The 21708-nt window shown below is 35.4% G+C and overlaps 1 protein-coding gene across 1 annotated transcript; it reads left to right on the top strand.

Moving 5' to 3' along the window:
- The first annotated feature begins 567 nt into the window (after positions 1-567).
- Positions 568-21692, top strand: LOC133517801 (serotriflin-like). The gene is made up of 6 exons (XM_061851232.1): positions 568-925; positions 8222-8304; positions 9997-10130; positions 10818-10963; positions 17956-18150; positions 18401-21692. Exons 2-6 carry the CDS (start codon positions 8223-8225, stop codon positions 18630-18632), a joined length of 789 nt encoding a protein of 262 aa, XP_061707216.1. The 5' UTR covers positions 568-925; position 8222; the 3' UTR covers positions 18633-21692.
- The last annotated feature ends 16 nt before the right edge of the window (positions 21693-21708 follow it).

A 21708-nucleotide genomic window follows, 5' to 3' on the forward strand; every position in this document is an offset into this window, starting at 1 on the left:
CCATTAACATCTTGAACCCATTATTATATTGAACTCTTAATTGTGTTCAACGTTCTCTGCGTATACTTCACCCATAGGCTTCACGTATATAAGCTTTGGCAGTATGCCTCAAAAAGGGAAATTTTTTCTTCTTTCGTACAACGTGCGAACCTGCGGACGAGCATATTACATTGTACCGCCAGATCTCAGGTGAGTTTTTTCAGTTAATTGTACATAGACACCGCACCACGTTGACAAAGAAGAAGCGGGCCCTCCGGTTTTACTGAGTAATAATTTTGTGCTTTCATTTTAAAAATTTAGTTGATAGATCATACAACTAATATGGGCGGTTAAATGTAATATCCTCGTCCGCAGGGTGCATATTTTGACTAAGGTGTAGAGTTTGTGAAGTTAGGGCTTGTAGAGTTAGATGCTGACTCTACATGAGATCAATTAAAATTATTTTTAAACTAGAAAAAAACGTTTTAACAGGTTCTACAAATACAACATAGGTTATTAGGTTCTACAAATTCGAAATAGATTCCGTAGGTAACTAGGTAATTTATGTGGTGCAGAAAAGGGCCGTTACATGAAGTATCATCTCATTTTATGAAAAATGTATTTCTTTAGGCTTTAACGTGGGCTTATAGGGAAGGAGTTATTGAATAATTAAGAAACCAAGTGCACACCCCTACAAGAGAATTCGTAAAGAACTATGCATGGTGCTGATGTGGTGATTGTATAGCATAGGTATTATAATGTGCCATGTCCAATCATTCGCAACATACCTAGTCTGATTTATTCCGACTCGGACGGCCGCGGAAGACGGACAATTGATTTAAATAACAGCCCGTGAAAACAAGCTTTGTTTATTTTATGAAACATTTGTTTATTTTGATACATATTTAATGACAAGTTAAAAAGTGCCTTCCTTTCTACAGGACAAGTAAGTGCATGAACATATTCTTATTTTCATCACTTTATTTGGAAATATATTTATGTGAGGTGGGGCCTGTAGTGTAGTATCAGGAGCAGAACATTTACAATATCGTGGCTCGTTAGAGCTTAAGTATGATTTGGTTCTTCAGAGGTTAAATTATTGCGGCTAATTTGAGTATGTACTAATTATTTATATTTTTTTCTTAGTAGAGTAGTGTATTGACACTAAATCAAGATAAATTAATTATGTGTTGAGCTGAAACGTCTGCATACGATACCACAATGCTTAAAAATAAAAGAAAAGTGGAAACACATTACCTACTGTCTCGCGCGAGAGAAAGAGTTTTCTTTTGTTCTTACTTGAATCAAATTGCTGGTTGAATCAAATTAACTAAAATGATTAAAACATGTGGTAACGCATTATTTTCTCTTTGTACAAACTTGTTGAAAATAGATAATTATGAAGTGGTTTAACAAAAAGGTCCTAATTAAGTTTATAATGAGAATAGAAATAAAAATTACATGTTATATTTAATGGAATGTATAATATAATGAAAAAACATGGCCGATATAACAAAACCGATATCAAAATCATAGTTTTTTAACCCTTCTAACGATTACCAAAACTATTCCGAAATTTTCACATGTAAAATTTACATTATGTATGTACGCCAGTAACTATTTTAATAGTATATCAAATTTTTTTTTAAGCTCGGTTTACTCGGTCGGTATGTATCAACCTCACAACTTGCGCGATTAATTTAATGACTGTATCATTTCATTAACGATATATGTGTATTAATATTTCCCTTTTAAATATTTAAGTATGCGAACTTGTGAATAGGTACGTAATAAGGGTTACAGGATATGTACATGTATTTACTAGCTATAAAAAGTATTTTCTGTTGTGTCTAAGCATTAGTAATATAATGAGTAGATGTAATTCAAAAATAAGTACCCATTTAGTTTATGAACTCTGACGCAAGAAAGTGTTGTGTGAAAGAAGATCTACTGCTTCGATGGCCTAACAATTCTCATAGCTGGGAATGATTGTTATCATTTTTAATTGCCGAAGCTTTGTTGACCATGTTCAGAAATAAAAATAACTCATAAATTTTATAGTAAATTCAGAGCATTCCACTAGAGTGCCGGTGACCTATCGTTACTTACTCATTTTAATAAACACATAGGTACTTCTAATTTGAAAATACTAATAAGCAGGCAGATTAAAAATTAATTTAGAAGCAAATAATTTAAACGTCTGAATTGTTATTATTGGACAAGTTTGAAGTTTTCTTTAAAGGATAAAGTAAATGGCGTCAGTATAGATAGATTACATATATGGAGACGGCCTCTTAGCTAAGTACAAAGCAGGAGGTTCCGGGTTCGAATCCTGGAAAGGACATCTATTTGTGTGCTTATCACAATTTTTTTTCCTGCGTCGTTTAGTACCCACAACACAAGTCGTATTGAGCTCGCTTGTGTAAGATTGTCCTATAAAATGTATATTTGTATTTACTCGGACTCGGTAGGTTATAACACCACCAAAACGTGGAAAAAAAAGTTTTAATAAATATTAGGAGACGCCCAAGGAACAGCTAAAAGCTATATAAAAAAAATAAAATTATTGCTCCTAATTTTGTTTTATTATTAAACTGTATTTTATTTACAATTCATTTCAGATAAATAATTCTTATTATTTCGCTATTGACCAAATCGGGTCAAAATGCTTTGCGACGAAGCTTTCATTTTTATCCAGCATAAAGTTCAGAGAATAGCGAAGTCTACACATTTTATTAACAGTCTCTCGTCTGACTCACCAGTTTATCGAACTGTCGTGCAATTCCGATGTCTGTCCACCTATTTAAGAATGCACTTGGGTATGGCGTTATATGATATTTGATATAGTATACAGATAAGATTTATTTATGTAGGTACAGCGTCTGTATGTTAGCGGCATATTAAGTATGTATGTAATCGTTAATTTATTGCTACATTATTGCATTAAACACATTAGTAATAAAAGCAAAATATGTAGGTGCTTTGTGCATTTTCTACCTGTAAGCTACGGCCCTAAGGCCAAATCCATAAGTAAATATTTTTAAACAAGTTTCATAGTAAATCTTTTCCAGCTGCGCATTTTCCAATTAAACTTGTTCCCATATATTATTTACCAGATTTAAATTATCTATCAGACGACCAATTTCGAATAAAAATGTTTAACAATTTTTAGTTTTTCGAACATTAAAAGATAAAAAAGATAGTTTATTATTCAAGTAGGCATATTAAAATGCGCTTATGAACGTCAAATAAAGCTACACCGGCTCTAACCCTACATCTCTGACCCCAGAAGATTTAAATCCCCCCTTAATTGGAGGAGGGTATCCCAATATGGACCGGCAAGAAACTCGGCGGTACACATCCTTTCAAAACATTACATCTTAAAATTAACATGCATTAAATAAGAAAAAAAAAAAGAATTATATTTAAAATAATGTTTAGACAATCAATATTTTGTTTTAATAAATGTTTAGCAACAATATCATTTGACTTGATTCTGACTATCTATTATGAAATGAATCAAGGAGCAAATGTTTAATGCATAGGTTTTGTTTTATAGTCACTAGTGCTAACAGTACCCCTAGTGTAAATTTAATCTACATCATAACGTGACGAACGCGTTTGCGTTAAGTCTCATTTTGTATAGGATTTTGAGTTTCTAAAACGTCCCGCTTGGCGCGCTCTTTCTAAATCCAATACAAAATGAGACTAAACGCAAACGCGTACGTCACGTTTCGAAATCGAAATTATTTACACTAGGGGTACAGTTTTATCTTAATAGGTCAAATGCTTAGGTAATGGTCAGTGATCGGAAGAGGCAGAGTATAAATGCCTAAACTTGGTAGAACAAAGTCATAAAGTGGAGACTGTCTTGTGATTTGCGATACATAACATTTTTTCCGGGACTTTAGTCCCGGAAACGTACTGAGTAAATAATATTGTTATAAATACGGTAAAAACAAACAAACAATGCATTCCTCGCTTTTATCCAATACAATCAATAGGCGTAAAATAATAATACCAATATTTTTGTACCGTTCTATATACATATACTGCTCAAAAGAAAATAGGGGCCACTAAGCGTTTTTAACGTTACGTGGAAAGCAGAAAGTGAAAACAGGGTGTTTGGTGCCTCGTTTGCCTAAAAACCTGGTTGTTTTATTTTACACCTATTGTATTAGACAAAAACGACGAATGCATTGTTTTTTTTACTGTATTTATTACAATATTAACTACTCAGTAAAAAATGATATCGCAAGGAAGTCTCCACTTTATGACTGATCTACCAAGTTTAGGTATTTAATATCTGGGAGGGAGACCGAGCTTTGCTCGGAAAACATAAAAACAACTCAAAAATACGGGGTTCCCCAAATATAATACTTAGATAGATCGATTTTTGGCCCTTGATATAGCAAATGTCAATGTCATCGAAATCGTTAGAGCCGTTTCCGAGATGCTTGAAATATATATATACTATATATACTAATTGCACGTTTAAAGGTATAAGAGATTATATATACAAGAATAGCTTGTTTAAAGGTAGGTATAAAATAAGATACTCTGCCTATTCATAATACTCATTTGCCATTTGCCACAAAAATCGACTGTTGTCAGAATAAACTGTACCCGATCTTTTGACGTTATACAGAGTTTTCGTTAAATAGAAAGTAATTAATATAAAAATAAACCAACTAGAGCAGAAACGTTATATCGAGTGTCGTTATATGAAGTTTACCTTATCCTTTTTTATACTACGTCGGTGGCAAACAAGCATACGGCCCGCCTGATGGTAAGCAGTCTCCGTAGCCTATGTAAGCCTGCAACTCCAGAGGAGTTACATGCGCGTTGCCGACCCTGAACCCGCCCCCCCTCGTTGAGCTCTGGCAACCTTACTCACCGGCAGGAACACAACACCCTACTCATAGTAGGGTCTAGTGTTATTTGGCTGCTGTTTTCTGTAAGGTGGAGGTACTTCCCCAGTTGGGCTCTGCTCTAGATCTGGAATGACATCCACTGGCTGTGCCCTACCACACAAAGCGAGATGACATTCACAATGCCCAACCTCTCTTTTGGACGCAGTTTAAGGACGTACCCTGTCTGTCCGGGTCCTGTATACATAGTACATTACATTATCATAATTTGTGCCAAGTTTACCTTAAACGAAATTCACGGAAATGCCTACATGGCGCCAGAGCGAAAAATAACAAGGAAAACATTATGTATTGGTCTAATCTAAAACTCATAATTCTCATAAAGCAGCAATTTCATTTAGGTGTGTGATGTCAAATTGATTGTTCACTATACACAAGTCATCATGCCGTACAATTCGACTTTAACGGAAGTAATTGCGGACCAGACACTATCTGTAACAATTACATCAACTTGTTTGTTGTTACTCATGGCAAAAAACGGAACCCTTATAGATTCGTCATGTCCGTCTGTCTGTCCGATTATGTCACAGCCACTTTTTTATATTGTTTCATTTCATTCCATTTACTATCAATACAGGGTGTTTATTTAGTCACCTGCAATAATTTACGGGCTGAAAATAAGGCATAACTAATGAGCAACTTTTACTATGGGACCAACCCCGAAATCGCAATTTCATAGTAAACTTCCATACAAATTCCCATAGTAAACGTTGTTCAGTATGACCTATATATTCACACCGTAAATTATTGCAGGTGGCTAAATAAATACCCTGCATAAGTTCAATAAATAGTACTTAATAATTTTATACCTATTTGGTGAAATATGTGAAGAAATTTTTTTAAAGTGATATTTTCGAAGAGAAATCTACTAAATATGGAACAATAAATTATACATAAGCTTAAAAATAATAATACAAACTATAAATAAAGTAAATAAAAAAACAATACTTAGTTATACCGGAATTTTAAAAGTAAAACTCTTTAATACCAACTTGGTTCGTATAAATTAGTGACAATAAAAAAATTCTATAGCTCTCTAGGGAGTTATAGCTTTTTTTTTTCACAATAGGGAATATGCAATCATGATACTTATGTATATTTTGTAACTAAAAGGCTAAAGAGAGATCACTGCAACATTAATATACTCGTATAAGTGTGTTGAAAAACGTCGTATGAAACGCGTGTGCATTGGTCATTACCTCATTACCCACATCGGCTTTCTTATTGCGCGCTCGCTTACAGCTCGCGCGCACAATATCGCCTCGTGTGTAATGACCAACTTAGCACACTTGTATCATAATGGACTATTAAAATAGTTGTCAAATAAAGTTTCATTTTTTTCCTCAACTCTGTAGAGGACGACCACTCAATATCAATAAGAAAAGAGTTTTGTGTACCTATTCAATTCGTACAAATTTCCCCCTTCGGCCGCGTACGCAACCAGAGCTTCGTAACCAGATGCGATCGAAAACTATTTCTGCCTTGTACGAAACCGGTTGCGATCAAAAACTAATTCCGTCTTACTAGTTATCAGTTACGATCGAACACTTTTCTTTGTTGTACGAAACCTTTCGACCGTTGATAAAGTCAGCTATGATTATATTTATACACCTTGTTATACAGTATAAGTACTGTACACGTTATATATCTAGTTAAAAATCAGAACACAAAAATTGTACCAGTTGATAATATTCAAATACTTTGTTGGCAAATACAATGTAACCTTGTTCCTTAAAAGACACTGGCTTGAGTTGAGTTTTGTTAAATCAATAGTTTCCAAGAAATGCACAGGATAAGAAATTATCATGAGTATCATGACAAAATATTTGAAAAAAAACCTATAGCTAGATGGCCCAGACATTGGTTTCGTATAAGAACGAGAAGTGTTCGATCGTAACTGGTTACGGGTAAGACGTAATTAGTTTTTGATCGCAACCGGTTTCGTACAAGGCAGAAATAGTTTTTGATCGCATCTGGTTACGAAGCTCTGGTTGCGTACGCGGCCGAAGGGATATTTCCAACAGGAAAATGTAAAACACGAACCCAAAAATAAATCAACCGAAAATTACAAATTATTGTTGGCAAATTCAATCAAGAGTAACTAGTAACTAGGTGAAATTTAATTATGAGAAGAAGTATTACTAAGTAGATTGTAGGTATAACTTATGTGATGTGTCGTTAAAATTTGTATCATTGCCTATTCGTCATAGATGTGCCACCGCGTCACGTCACAAAATGACTCATTGCTGCCCTACTACAAAGTTTGGTGATCCACTATTGCCTCTCGCCGCCCAGAGGCCTACAATAGTATTTTTTGTAGTCCTCGACTGTACTGGTTGAATTAAGATTTCGAATACCAAACTATAATTGCGTACTTTTCATGTATCGGCTCCCAACTCAACTATAACATTTCTTTCGATACGCTGTAGTCAACTATAAAAAAAAATTACCAATCACGTGCCGCCGCGCTTCCATAGAACGGGGGACGGGCGGGCGGGGGCTCATGCGTTTATGTATTTTTGTCTACTTAGATACTTACCAATTTTCATTACTTATTTAGGTTTTATAGTTAAAAAAATATTATTTTTGAAAACTTGTCCCTCACTTAGGCACTTTACTCAACTGAATTGTTTAATAGTATTTTATGCAATCGTGATATAATAGAGAACTTTTCAGTCGAGTAACGTGCTTAGGGAACGAAGCTTGCTGAGTTGCCTAAGTAAGGTGTGAAATTGAAAAGCTTGATTATATCACTATTGTATACAATAATTTTTCTACGAGTCATCTAGAATAATACTTTTTTACTATAAAACCTAAATAATTAATGAAAATTGGCAAGTATCTCAGTAGACAAAAATGTAATACAAGAGACTATAAATGCGCGAATATTATACTTGAGTTGGGAGCCCATACATAAAAAGTACGCAATTATAGTTTGGTTTACGAAATCTTAATACAACCATTACAGTCGACGAATAGAAAAAAAGGTCTTCTAATATTCTAATTTCAACTCTATTTCGACAAATCAAAATTGTATTTACCTTGGCAAGATTCGATATCTGGACGGCTAAAAGATGGTACGAGATGAAACCAGTGTAAATTTAACAATTTATTTTTATAGTTTTATAATCTTCATTTTATTTCATTAGATACACTTTTTTACGAATTTCCATTGGAATGCGCTAAAAAGGTTTCAAACAGGCGATTCAAATTTATTTTATAGCTAGCTACCGAAGGACCTCTTCACTTTTATACGCTTGTGTACATTTTATAAGAATAGTAATTATTTATTATACTTATTTTTGTTTCAGAATGGCCCTACTTTGGTGTTTTCTTCTAGTCCTCCTCAACACATTGGTCCTATTGCATAGTATACAGTCATGGGGCTACAGACGTAAGCTTTTTTTAACCATTTTGGGTTTACTACCCGTTCGCCTCAAGTTGGCCGTCGGTAGGGCTGCCATCTCTAATTTCGCCAAACCCATTTGGCGTACTTAAATCGTATTTTTTCCCCGGACGAGTCGAAAATAATATTTTTAAAAAACAAGACCTTTAATTTTACATGTAGTTGTAATGTGCTTCCTTACATGAAAAGTGTCCGGGTTTTCCCTTCTTTACACCCCCCCGGACGGCCTCAAAACTAGGACAAATCCGGGAAAACCCGGACGGATGGCAGCCCTAGCCGTCGGGGACCTTCACAAATGATAACGTCACAGGTACAATTACTAGTACTGTCGACAAGACTTTATCTTTTAATGCTTACTTTATTTAATATTTTTTGTGATTGTATTAAATTTAAGTACCTATATAAACAATAAAAGTAGTTGTAAGCCGAGTGGATAAGGCGTCAGAGGGGGTAGTGCGGGGAAGCGGGCCGGGAAGTACCTAACGGCCAACTTGAACTTGAACGGGTAAAATCTGCCACATATCGATAGAGCTTTACATAGACTGGAACAAAACAAAGTAAGGGAGTGTCATTGTAAACGTCACATTTCCATAAAAAAATACATTAATCATGACATTGTCACACTTTGACTTTGCAAATTCCATGCAGAGTTATACCTGAAAAATAATTGAAGAATGGTTTTTCTCCATATTTTTATTTCTTAATTGTTATACAAGGTGCCCACGACGAAACCCGAGAGATTTTAATTACAGTATATTTCTGAGGCCAAAAGAAGGAAATAATGTTATATTTCACAAATGTATGTAGGTATTTGTACATAAAATGTAAATGCTATTTGTAAAATTATAACTCAAGAAGAGAAGATATTTTTTGCAAAGTGTTACTTGTTTGTCACTTTTTGACATCGATCAATAAGGATATTTGTATGATATTTGGATCAGTAGGTACCCCTAGTGTAACTTTGATCGACATCATAACGTGACGAACGTGTTTGCGTTAAGTCTCATTTTGTATAGGGTTTTGAGTTTCCAAAACGTCCCGCTTGGCGCGCTCTTTCGAAATCCAATACAAAATGAGACTAAACGCAAACGCGTACGTCACGTTTGAAAATCGAATTTATTTACACTAGGGGTACTGGTCCCATAGTGACAACATCGCCCTTCAAAAAGGAGTTTTGCACGAAGTAACAATAAAAAGATGTTTTATTATGTAAGTTGCTTTAACATATATATAACAAGTTTATAGGATTTTCAATATGATCAAAAACATACTGTTAAAATCTCACGCAATGCTCACGGGCACCGTGTATTTTAAAACTACTTAATACACCTAAACCTTCCTCAAGAATCATTCTATTGTTAGGTGAAAACCGCATGAAAATTCGTTCTGTAGTTTTTGAGTAGACGGACGCGGCGGGGACTTTGTTTTATATGGTGAAGTGATAAAAAAATGTGAGTACCAAAAAACTACAAACATTTGACTTTGCCATTTTCTCATAGTCATCAACCGCCGCGTCAGGTATAAAATGAGCCGAGTTTACTTATTTCACGCTAATGAATACCATAAGCAATAAATGATGCTGGCCTTTTTCGGTAAACAATATCACCTATAAATAAACTACAAATTTAATCGCTGTATTTATACCGGCATTTCCATAATATGAACTGACCTTTTTTTCAGCTCGCTTCCCATCTCACAAGATACCTGATAATGCACTTAGCCCCCGAAGAGCGATAGTGCGGCGAAAAATAGTACTGTACCACAATTTCTTTCGTACTAAAGTTCGCCCCACGGCTTCCAATATGGTATTAATGGTAAGTGCTTTATATTTTTTATACATAATCATTCGGAACTAAATTTCAATACGACATTGTACTGCATAGGTAGGTACGTTATTAGCTGCTTGTCTGTAATTAAGGGTAAACATATTATATCGAATATGTCGTTTTGGTCTCGTATCTAAACATTCATTATTTTAATATTGATTGCACAATAAGTACATCATAGTACAAACGGCGGACTTAATGCTTTACCTTAAGGCATTCTCTAAGTCAACTAATGGGCTACACCAGAAAGATTAAATACGTGCAGGGTCTTTAAAAGTAAACATATCTTTACATAGAGAAAAGGCACAAAAAATACGACCCAAAATTATACCGAAAATGAACCTTATATGTTTATTGACCTTGAATTGAGCACCGTATCAAACAAACTTATTTATGGCTTTCCTCATCTTTATTATTAGTGCCCTGAATTGATTTTCCCGACAACCTTATTAAGGAGGGGGGACAGGTCGCATTCGCTGCCGTGATCAAGTTGTGATGTGCGTGCATCAATACATACGAGATAGCATTGAAATACAAGTTGGAACAATTTTCCTCTTAGCCCTAGCATAAAATCATGTTATGGAATTATTTCCTTCTCTCCGCCTTATCGCTTTTATAGAATTACGCACTTTGCACGTTTCATTTTTACTTAATTAGATTTGCTTCGTGTTTCAGTCATGGCATGCAGAAGCGGCACGACAAGCGCAGGAGTACGCGGAACGCTGCGTTTTTCTGAAGCACAACCCTATTGAAGAGAAGATCGTGACGCATCTGGGCGCTTGTGGTCAGAACCTTTTCGCCGCAGCGCAGAAGACACCCTGGTACACACCTTTTCACATATTTATACATAACGTTTACCTTCCGACCCACAAATAATGACGCTTTGATAAAATAAAACTACCTACTTTCTTATAGTTCTTACCTACTTAGTTATAAAGAACAATGCATCCGTCTCTGTAAGTACGCCTACAACAGGCTGTTACCTTACATTCACTGCCAGAGCAAGTTACGCGCTACGCGTGTAGCCGATAACGTGTGTTTTTCGCTTTGTTGCGAAAAGCACCTGTGAACTGAGAACCCCAGCGGGTCACTGGCAGTAAATGTGTTAAAGAGGAAACTAGTCCTCTGTTTATTCGTGTCATCTTGTCTACTGTTACATTCAAAATTTGGTTCAATCTTTTTCAATTTAGCTCTTCGTCATACATTTAGGTACTTTGACTATTTGACTATATACCCACAAATAACGACGCGTGTCCGTGTTGACAATTAATATACCTAATGAGCTACGTACTTCAAGGCTTTTATTCAAATAATCGTGTCAGCATTTTGAATAGTCCTTTGATAAAATATATGTTTATGCATCTTTTTTTCATGTTTCGTTTCGTTTCCTCGTCCCGCGAAGCAGTCCGCCTCAATGTCACGACTCACGATTTTGTGAGCACTATGTGGATAATAGTAATTTCGTGTATACTTAATTATAGATTTCACAGTTCCATTACAAACGCTATTTGAAGCCTCATCTATCTTTTTTAAAGTCTTAGGGGTCCGCTCGACAATGAATGGTGGAGTTTTGTTTGTTTTAAGAGACGTGAATATTTTAGTAACTGCATACTTTAAAAATATGAACTAATACGTTTATTCACATTTTTGTATATATACTACATTATTCAGTGTATTCACAGCATTGATTTCGAGGAAAAACATTCCTTCTGTTTCTTAAAGAAATAAAGACATATATTATGCCGATTTTTGCAATATGTTTTACATGTTATGTGCGTGCGAGTAATTCAAAATTAGCATCAAAATGATATCAAAACATAATATATATACATATATCTCACGTCAAACGTACCAAAAAGGTACAAAAGGAACCCTTATGATGCGACTCTGTCCGTTCGTTTGCCTGTCACATTGCTAAATATCTCTAAGGAGGCAAATTTTCATAGTGACTAGGTCAAGTGGGATTATATCAGTAGAAAGATATTTATTTACACAATGAAAAGCATTGTTTTATGAAGATAATAAATAAAATAAATTCGATTTCCCCTTCCCCTTATAAAAATAATAATAAATAATAAAATAAAATGTTTTATTGCAGGCATAATAAAAACCCATACATGTCTTAAAAACTAACTATAAACTAGCTTAACTTTAACAAAATCAAAATAATGATTATTAAACAATTCAATATTATTATTTCCGGTTCTCGCTCTGATGGACAGATAGCCAATGCCTAAAAACATGACTATTTGGGTTCTCACTTATCGTCCTCACAATGTCGTTTTTCGAGCTTCTAATAGCTTCCCAAAAGGAGGCTACCTTGGCTCTGAGGATCGCGAAGAAGTCAGGTACTCTGGCCGTCGCAAACATATCTGATGCACTACAGTATCTAGGCTTACGCATCAGGATACGATATGCATCATTATATTGTACCCTGATGCTACTGTACGCCCGCCTAGTGTACCTAGTCCATAACTAGCACGTATAAAAGCTTTGACAATATGCTTTAAACAGCGTGATTTTGACCTCGTCTGAGCAACGACCGAATTTACGCGCCAGCATATTGCAACGAACGGACAGAGCCCTTCTCTCTATTTCGATATCTGCGTCATCGTTTAACGTCTCCGTCACAATATGACCAAGATATTTGACCGATGTTGCAGTCCGAACTGGTTGTCCATTCAAAAACACTCGTGGGACCCTGTCCGGTCCCTTTTCACATCTAAAAACCAGCAGTTCAGATTTGTTCACGTTATATACCAATCCATGATTAGCTGCATATCGCTCACAAATCGCTAGTAGGTCACTGATACCATGGATCGAAGGGCTGAGAAGCACCATATCATCTGCATAGCTAAGGTTATTTAAGCAAACATTACCTATGTGACAGCCTATTCTGGTACTTCTCAGCTCCTCTATCAGGCCGTTGACATAGATGTTGAACAGGTCCGGAGAGGTTACCCCTCCTTGGCGCACGCCACATTCTAATCTATAATCATTAGAAAGTACGTCTCCCCATCTTACATTATTTGTTTGGTTCTCGTACCAAAATCTCAACAGACTCACGACATCCGATGCTACCCCAGACCCAAGCAGTTTCTTCCATAGTAGGTTATAATTAACCAGGTCGAAAGCCCTGCTTAGGTCTAGGAAGCACGCGTACACCGATGTGCCTCTTTGGGTGTAATAGTTAACACAGTGTTTCAGTGCAAATATGGCGGAATCTGTCGAGAGTTGGGGCCGAAATTTACCTTATCTCCGAAATTTACCAACAAGAAAATTATCAAAGTTGTACTTAACGTTAATATTATCATAAATATTACAGGAAAAACATAATCATACCTCTATCTCCCTAACTTTTTTTGTTATTAAAATACTTATCCAAATGTAATTTTCAATTGTACTCCCTTTGCGGGTGTTTATTATAGCTGAGATTTCTATGAGCTTACACTAAAAACCCTTTTTAATCAAAACAAAAATTGATGAAATTTAATCAAAACAAAAATTGTTGGTTCACATGATAAATAATTATGTCTGAAGAACCCACATACCTACAGGTCGCGCAAATTAGTTAGCCAATTTGTCGATAGATGGTTATATTTGACACATTATTCTTAGTAGTTCGTGTTTACTAAGATAATTGAAAGTTTGTACAGAACCCTCGGTGCGCGAGTTAAACAAACTCGCACTTGACCGGTTTTTTATGAGGAATAGCTGTCACATAAAATGTTTGTAGATATATTTTTGCAAGTGTAGCTTATTGTTTTAGAATGTAACAATTTAACTAATAAAAATACGGTAAATTCGTACAAATATGCAATAAATAAATAAATACTATAGGCAAATTCTTACACAAATTGATTAAGTCCCACGGTAAGTTCAAGCAGTCTTATATCGTGGGTACTCAGACAACGATATATTTAATATACAAATACTTAAATACTCCATGACTCAGGAACAAATATCTGTGCTCATCACACAAATAAATGCCCTTACCGGGATAGTCCGGGAGCTGGCCGCTCAAAACCCTACCTGATCGTATTACCGGCAATAAGGATTTTACAGATAAAGTAGACCATTAGGGTGCTAAAATAAATTGGTCTGCCGTTTTTTTAAGCAGCCTTTTTTCCTATAAAATATTTTACATCTTATCGAATAAAACTAATATGCTGAGATAGAGACTATTAAGTAGAACGTGATACAGCAAGTCTGCCACGTCAAATGTTGGCGGGTGTTGCAGGCAGACCACATTTAGCAGTCAGCTGGCAGCCATATTTTACCTTATCGACTTACCGAGTGAAACCATTTTTTTTACATTAGTACAAGTAAAACTGCATACATACATTTTGGTCTGCCAGTACGCAGCAGAATTCCTAAAACAGGTAAGTTACTGAAAATTTAAATTAAGATACTTTAGCAGGTGTACTTATACATACAAACAACTTTTACTATGTAAAAACTGTAATACGATGAGGTAGGGTTTGGAGCGGCCAGCCCCCTATTTAGGATTCTATCCCAGTACCATCGGCTTCATAGGCAGGGTCACTACCCACTAGGCCAGACCGGTCATCAATTACACAATCTACTTAGAAATATAAGCTTCCAATACTTGTTAAATAAGGCCAACCAAAAAAGAATTGAATGAACTATTATAGGGACCATCATTCGATGCGTGAAGTATGTATACAAATTTGGATACGCCTCCTGGCCTACACGCCTAGTACTTTTATAAGTTGATTACTTGATTAGGTATCAGTACCCCTAGTGTAAATATTTTCGACAGCGAAACGTGACGTACGCGTTTGCGTTAAGTGTCATTTTGTATGAGATTTTTGACTTTCCAAAACGTCCCGCTTGGCGCGCTGTTCAAAAACCCATACAAACTGAGACTAAACGCAAACGCGTACGTCACGTTTCAAAATCGAATTTAGTTACACTAGGGGTACTGAATGCAATTAAGATTATTTTAATTACTTATTTGTAAGACGAAACGATGAAGAGCAATAAGGCACATGGCACATCTAATCTGACAAACTACTGTTTCCTATTCTAAATCATTCGAATACGGAACCAAAACTATAACATCGATTATAACATTTTAGGTACAATTCATGTAATGCCAATGTTAAAATTTTAATGCAAAAACTATAAACATAACCTGTTATTAAATTACTAATTAAATATACATCACCTTCCGATTTTGCAAAGGTGATTTTTTTACAACGCATTATTATTACGCGTATGATCACTGTAATTTGAAATGTGCTTCCGTTGAGTGCGCACTTTTTGCTATACTACATGCCAATTATGTTAAGCCAGAAATGTGGCTCTTTTGTTTGGAAACATATCGATCGTCATTCACGAAGACGCGTGCCTGCACTCGTATTGTTATGTTATTAAAGGTTAGTATTGATAAATCTGCGCGTCATCGTGAATGACAGGAACTATACCTATTTATCTCAGAGGTCTCTGAGTATTTTACGCTACGAGTATTTAGGTTTTCTATTTTGCCCGAATATTGTCGCAAGTTGAAAAAACGACTGCTTAAAAATGCGTAGCTTAGATACCTATGTTTAGATGACTGTGTTTGTATATTATTTTTAAATCATGTCCATTGTTAGAGTGACATATGGTAATATTATTATGTAAGAAATTCTTAACACCTTGATTTTCATGTATAATCCTCAATGTTAAAATAAAACAAAAGCCTCGGAATATATGTGCTCCTCCCACTTTTACGTTCCCTTAAACTAGGCCATAATATTTATTTATTTACTGACATAGGTGGGTAGATATTCTCAGCATAGCATAAATCTATATTTATACTTTAAATCTACTTTAGTGACTGTACCACGCCACGTAAAATTTTACATTTTGAAAAAAAAAACGTTGAATTTTACTACAATACAAACATTATTTCCCTGGAGGGCAATTCTAATTTGCCAATTTGTTACGGTTTTGATACGACCTTGAAGATCGCTCACGCTGGTTGGTGCATGCGAAATAAAGTGAATGTCGTACGTGAGATACACGCCAATCACCAGAGACGATCGACAAGGGCAAAACCATACTCTCTACTTCACTACTACCCCCCTAGTTGATACTTAGTTCAAATAAAATAAATACCAAATAAAATTGATTTTTAAATTTTAGTTCTAGCCAAGTTTAGTTTAGTTCTACCTGTCTGGCCAAGTGGGTAGTGACCCTGCCTATGAAGCCGATGGTCCCGGGTTCGAATCCCAACACATATATTTGTTCCTGAGTCATGGGTGTTTTCTACAAGGTGCCCGTGAGCATTGCGAGAGATTTTAACGGTGCATTCCTGATGGCAACAGAAGCAAAAAATGTTATATGACTGTTTGAGAAATTCGACAAAAAAAATGTTTTTTTTTTCCCCTTTTTAGGGTTCCGTAGCCAAATAGCAAAAAACGGAACCCTTATAGATTCGTCATGTCCGTCTGTCTGTCCGATTCTGTCACAGCCACTTTTTTCCGAAACTATAAAAGCTATACTGTTCAAACTTGGTAAGTAGATGTATTCTATGAACCGCATTATGATGTTTACACAAAAATAGAAAAAAAACAATAAATTTTGGGGGTTCCCCATACTTAGAACTGAAACTCAAAAAATCTTTTTTCATCAAACCCATACGTGTGGGGTATCTATGGATAGGTCTTTAAAAATGATATTGAGGTTTTTAATATCATTTTTATCTAAACTGAATAGTTTGCGCGAGAGACACTTCCAAAGTGGTAAAAAGTGTGTCCCCCCCCCCCCCCCCCCCCCGTAACTTCTAAAATAACAGAATGAAAAATCTAAAAAAAATATATGATATACATTGCCATGCAAACTTCCACCGAAAATTGGTTCGAACGAGATCTAGTAAGTAGTTTTTTTTTAATACGTCATAAAAATTAAAAAAAAAATTTTTTTTCATCAAACCCATACGTGTGGGGTATCTAGGGATAGGTCTTCAAAAATGATATTTAGGTTTCTAATATCATTTTTTTCTAAACTGAATAGTTTGCGCGAGAGACACTTCCAAAGTGAAAAAATGTGTCCCCCCCCCCCTGTAACTTCTAAAATAACAGAATGAAAAATCTAAAAAAAATATATGATATACATTACCATGCAAACTTCCAACGAAAATTGGTTTGAACCAGATCTAGTAAGTAGTATTTTTTTTAATACGTCATAAATGGTACGGAACCCTTCATGGGCGAGTCCGACTCGCACTTGGCCGCTTTTTTGAACACTCCTGTACACAAAACTTAATTTTTATTGATAAACACATAACCTAAAATTAACTAAAAAGTTTTTTTTTTATTTGGCGGTAGCCTCTCGAATACATTTTTTTAAATTTTTCGATGTCAATCAATATGTATGTCCAGACTAGACCTCAAAGTGGCAATACCGCAGTCAAAAATGTGTTTTGTACCAACTTATGGCGAAAGAATGATTTCGAAAAACATTTAATTATCTCTGAAACTAGGCCTAATCCAGAAAATTTTACATGACATTTTAGTTTCTAAATATTACCAGGAATACTTAGTTAAAATTTCTCGCAATGCTCACGAGCACCTTGTATATATATAAGTATGTATTTATCTATGTAGGTATATATATCGTCGCCTATTACCCATAGTACAAGCTTTGGTTAGTTAGAGGACTTTGAGGGTAGGTCGAATTGTGTAAGATTGTCCTCAAATATTTATTTATTTATTTAAATCTTAAATTTGAACTTATTTATTTAATCTAAGAAAATAATTGTTATTTTAATATTTTCCTAAATCATCATTAAAAATATTTTTAGGTTTTTTGCAATCAAAGACTGGTTTCTGGAGTACCAGAACTTCACGTACGGTGCGCCTGTCAAAAACCTGCGTGCAGTAGGCCACTACACCCAGATGGTTTGGGCAACCACTCACAAACTCGGCTGCGGCGTCGCGCGCTGCATCGGAGGCCCGTGGGGACAGTTCTATAACTACGTGTGCCATTATTGTCCTGGGTAAATATGTTTTCCTTGCTCGTTTTTTTGGTTCCTCAAGAACTACAACATCGTAGTCTGATTTCTCTGCAACTCTGTACATCTGCATTGCATGGCCAGTTTATTAATGAATTCTAAGCAATTTTACAGCTCTCTACATGAATTTTCCATGACTAAATCAGTAATATCAGGATCAATGGAAGTTCTTATCATGGAAATACTTAGATATAATTTCCATGACACATGACATTGATTTGTTCGTTTTTTTCAGTGGCAACATCGACGGTATAGTACAATACCCGTACCACATAGGTCCCCCCTGCGGAGACTGCCCCGAACACTGCGTATCGGGCCTGTGCACGAACATGTGCATGGAGAAAGACCACTACTCCAACTGCGATGAACTGGCGGGCATGAACATCCCAGACTTGTGTACGCAGGGCGTGTGCAATGCTACCTGTGCTTGTCAAGGAAAGATACATAAAAACTACCCGTTTGTCTAGAAACACGTATACACATCACCTACAAAGAAGATCTTAGAAGTCCGAAGCAAGCTCGGTTCTCCATACAACCGTAGTTACGCTCTCATTTTGGAACTACTGGCTAGATTGCTCTGAAACTTTTTACTTGTAACAGGGTAAGGTATATATATCTATGCCTATAATTCGTTTATGTAGCTTCAGATACCTTAGTTAAGAAATACAGAGAATTTAAATTTATAATCCAAAACTTGTTTTTGCTCTGTTTCGTTTGTTTTATAAGCTGGAGCTATATAAAATAATTACAGGCATAGGTATACCTCATGTCATTGTATGTGCTAAGTTTCACTGCAATCCAACACGTAGTTTTAAAATGAGAACGAAACTCCAATTGTATGGGAAGGTGAAGCTTGCTGCGGACTCTTAATAAGAAATTTTCGTCAGTTGATAAGTTATGGAAACTGCAGAATTCATTTCTCTTTTAAGATCACTGCAGTATGTGGTATGAGGTCGCAGGACAAAAATACAAAGAAGCCTTAATAACGCGAAGCTGTTAAGTAGATAGGCAGTCATTTGATATTAAGAACGATTTGACTCGTCTATCTTATTGACAACTAAACTCTTTGTTATCCAAATTAATCATTGCCATGCTTGTAACGACCTCACAAATGTGAATTTATGCTGTTTTTATTTTACTCTCTTGTATATTGATTTAAAAAAAACATTATTCAACCTAATTGAATTGCGTAACGAAAGTAGCCATAAACATTTTACGTGTGTGACTGATTTTCATTATGCAGAATGGTATACATTAAATAGTTGAGGAACGAACGTCTTAAATGCGTTATAACATATTTCTTTAAAATGCTTCGTCATATCAACCTTACGTAATGTTTATTATAGGTAGTGTAAAATTATCTTAGATTGTATATAGAAACAATAAGTTTAAAGAAATAAAAATAATAAATCATACGTCACATATTTATATTTCATCATCTGGTTTGCCTGCCCGTATATAAATTTTGTATTTTAAACTAATAAGGCCCGTCCAACTAAGTCCAATTCCGTCCATCAGCGCATTTTTTTGACAACATACCATTGTTAAATTTATAGAAAAAACAGATGGTACTTAAAAAGCGGCCAAGTGCGAGTCGGACTCGCCCATGAAGGGTTCCGTACCATTTATGACGTATTAATAAAAAACTACTCACTAGATCTCGTTCAATCCAATCTTCGATGGAAGTTTGCATGGTAATATCCATCATATATTTTTTTAGGTTTATCATTCTGTTATTTTAGAAGTTACAGGGGACAAACATTTTACCACTTTGGAAGTGTCTCTGGGGCAAACTATTCAGATTAGAAAAAAATAATATCAGAAATCTCAATATCATTTTTGAAGACCTATCCATAGATACCCCACACGTATGGGTTTGATGAAAAAAATTTTTTTGAGTTTCAGTTCTAAGTATGAGGAACCCCCAAAATTTATCGTTTTTTTTTATTTTTATGTGAAAATCTTAATGCGGTTCATAGAATACATCTACTTGCCAAGTTTGAACAGTATTAGTTCTTATAGTTTCGTAAAAAAGTGGCTGTGACATAAACGGACAGACAGACAGACATGACGAATCTATAAGGGTTCCGTTTTCTGCCATTTGTCCCTAAAAATCTCGCGTACAGAATTTTTCTCAGATAGATTAGGCCGTAAGACTATCTAGACATTTTTTCACAAAGACGTTATGGGTACAGGACGTTTAAATAAATCGTTTAACTACGTGCGTACCAAAGAGAATTTGAAATAGAGGTGTATTGTGAAAGAAAACCTTTTAGCCACGTAAATTCACTGCCATCTTTCGACACACGATTAACTCCGCCACTTTTTCATATTTAACAAATGTAACACATATCAGTGAAAGAATAAGGACCAAAGTCAAATGGCGTTCTAAAAGTTTTAATCATATGTCGAAAGATGGCAGTAAATTTACTGTGGCCACACGGTTTTTTTTTGACAATCCACCTCTACAATAAAGGATCAGGGAATACCAGCACTACGTCGGGGTAAGGTTCACCACACGTTGGTTGGCAGGTGAGTCAGCACTGTCAGCAGGTGGGGTGCGCGCTGGGGCGGAACGTCTCGCAACGGCGTACGTGCATGTTCCTTACGTTATTAAGGTCGGTTCACACTTATGGTAAACATAAGCCACTACAACTTATTTCATTAAAATTGGAATATCTGTGGTTACTATATAAATTTAAAGTGTTATGAATATTGGGTACAGCATGACCCAATAGTCAATGGCAAAGGAAAAATAAGATTTAAAAAGTCTTACTTCATTAGCACAGCCTTTTAGTATTATAAAATGTAGGACTTAGTATTAACAGTACCTACAAAACGTCTGGCCCTAAATATTATACAAGGTGTTTAGTCACCTGCAATGTTGTACGGGCTGAATATATAGGTCATATTGAGCAACTTTTACTATGGGATCAATCCCGTGATCGCGATTTTTTTTTTTACTCTCCCATAGAAAATGTCAAGGTCAGACAGCCAAAATGTATGAAACACCCAATTCATTTCCGCGATTTCGGGGTTGGTCCCATAGTTCATTAATTACATGAGGGATTTTTTGAGGATCTTTCGACCCCCGCTAAATCTCTTAAATGTTTACACTATTTTTGTCCGAAAAAATTACGTGGCATTTGCCAAAATTCACCTCTCCCCAATGTGAGATTTAGTGAAATTCTGCTTGACGCCAAACCTCACGTAATTAATGGAATGTTATTTAATGTTTGGCTTAAGATTTACTAATAAAAATAAAATATTTATGACATTTTTTGTATTATAAAATGTCGACTGAGATCAACAATTATGTCGTAATATTTATATGAATGCGTTAATAATGTTTAACTACTGATTGTCATCTTTCAAAGAGATACGAAAGTGTGGCGTAAACAATTAAGTTAACGTAGCAATTAAATATAGCAACAAATTATTAGATAGTTTACCCATCGTAACTAGAGCAGTGGTGTAACAGAAGAGAACTGTTATATTTATTGAGAAAAATATACAAGGCACTTATATTATCTGTTTATCTTT

Source organism: Cydia pomonella, chromosome 5 (assembly GCF_033807575.1).
Source record: "Cydia pomonella isolate Wapato2018A chromosome 5, ilCydPomo1, whole genome shotgun sequence".
Classification (NCBI taxonomy): Eukaryota; Metazoa; Arthropoda; class Insecta; order Lepidoptera; family Tortricidae; genus Cydia; species Cydia pomonella.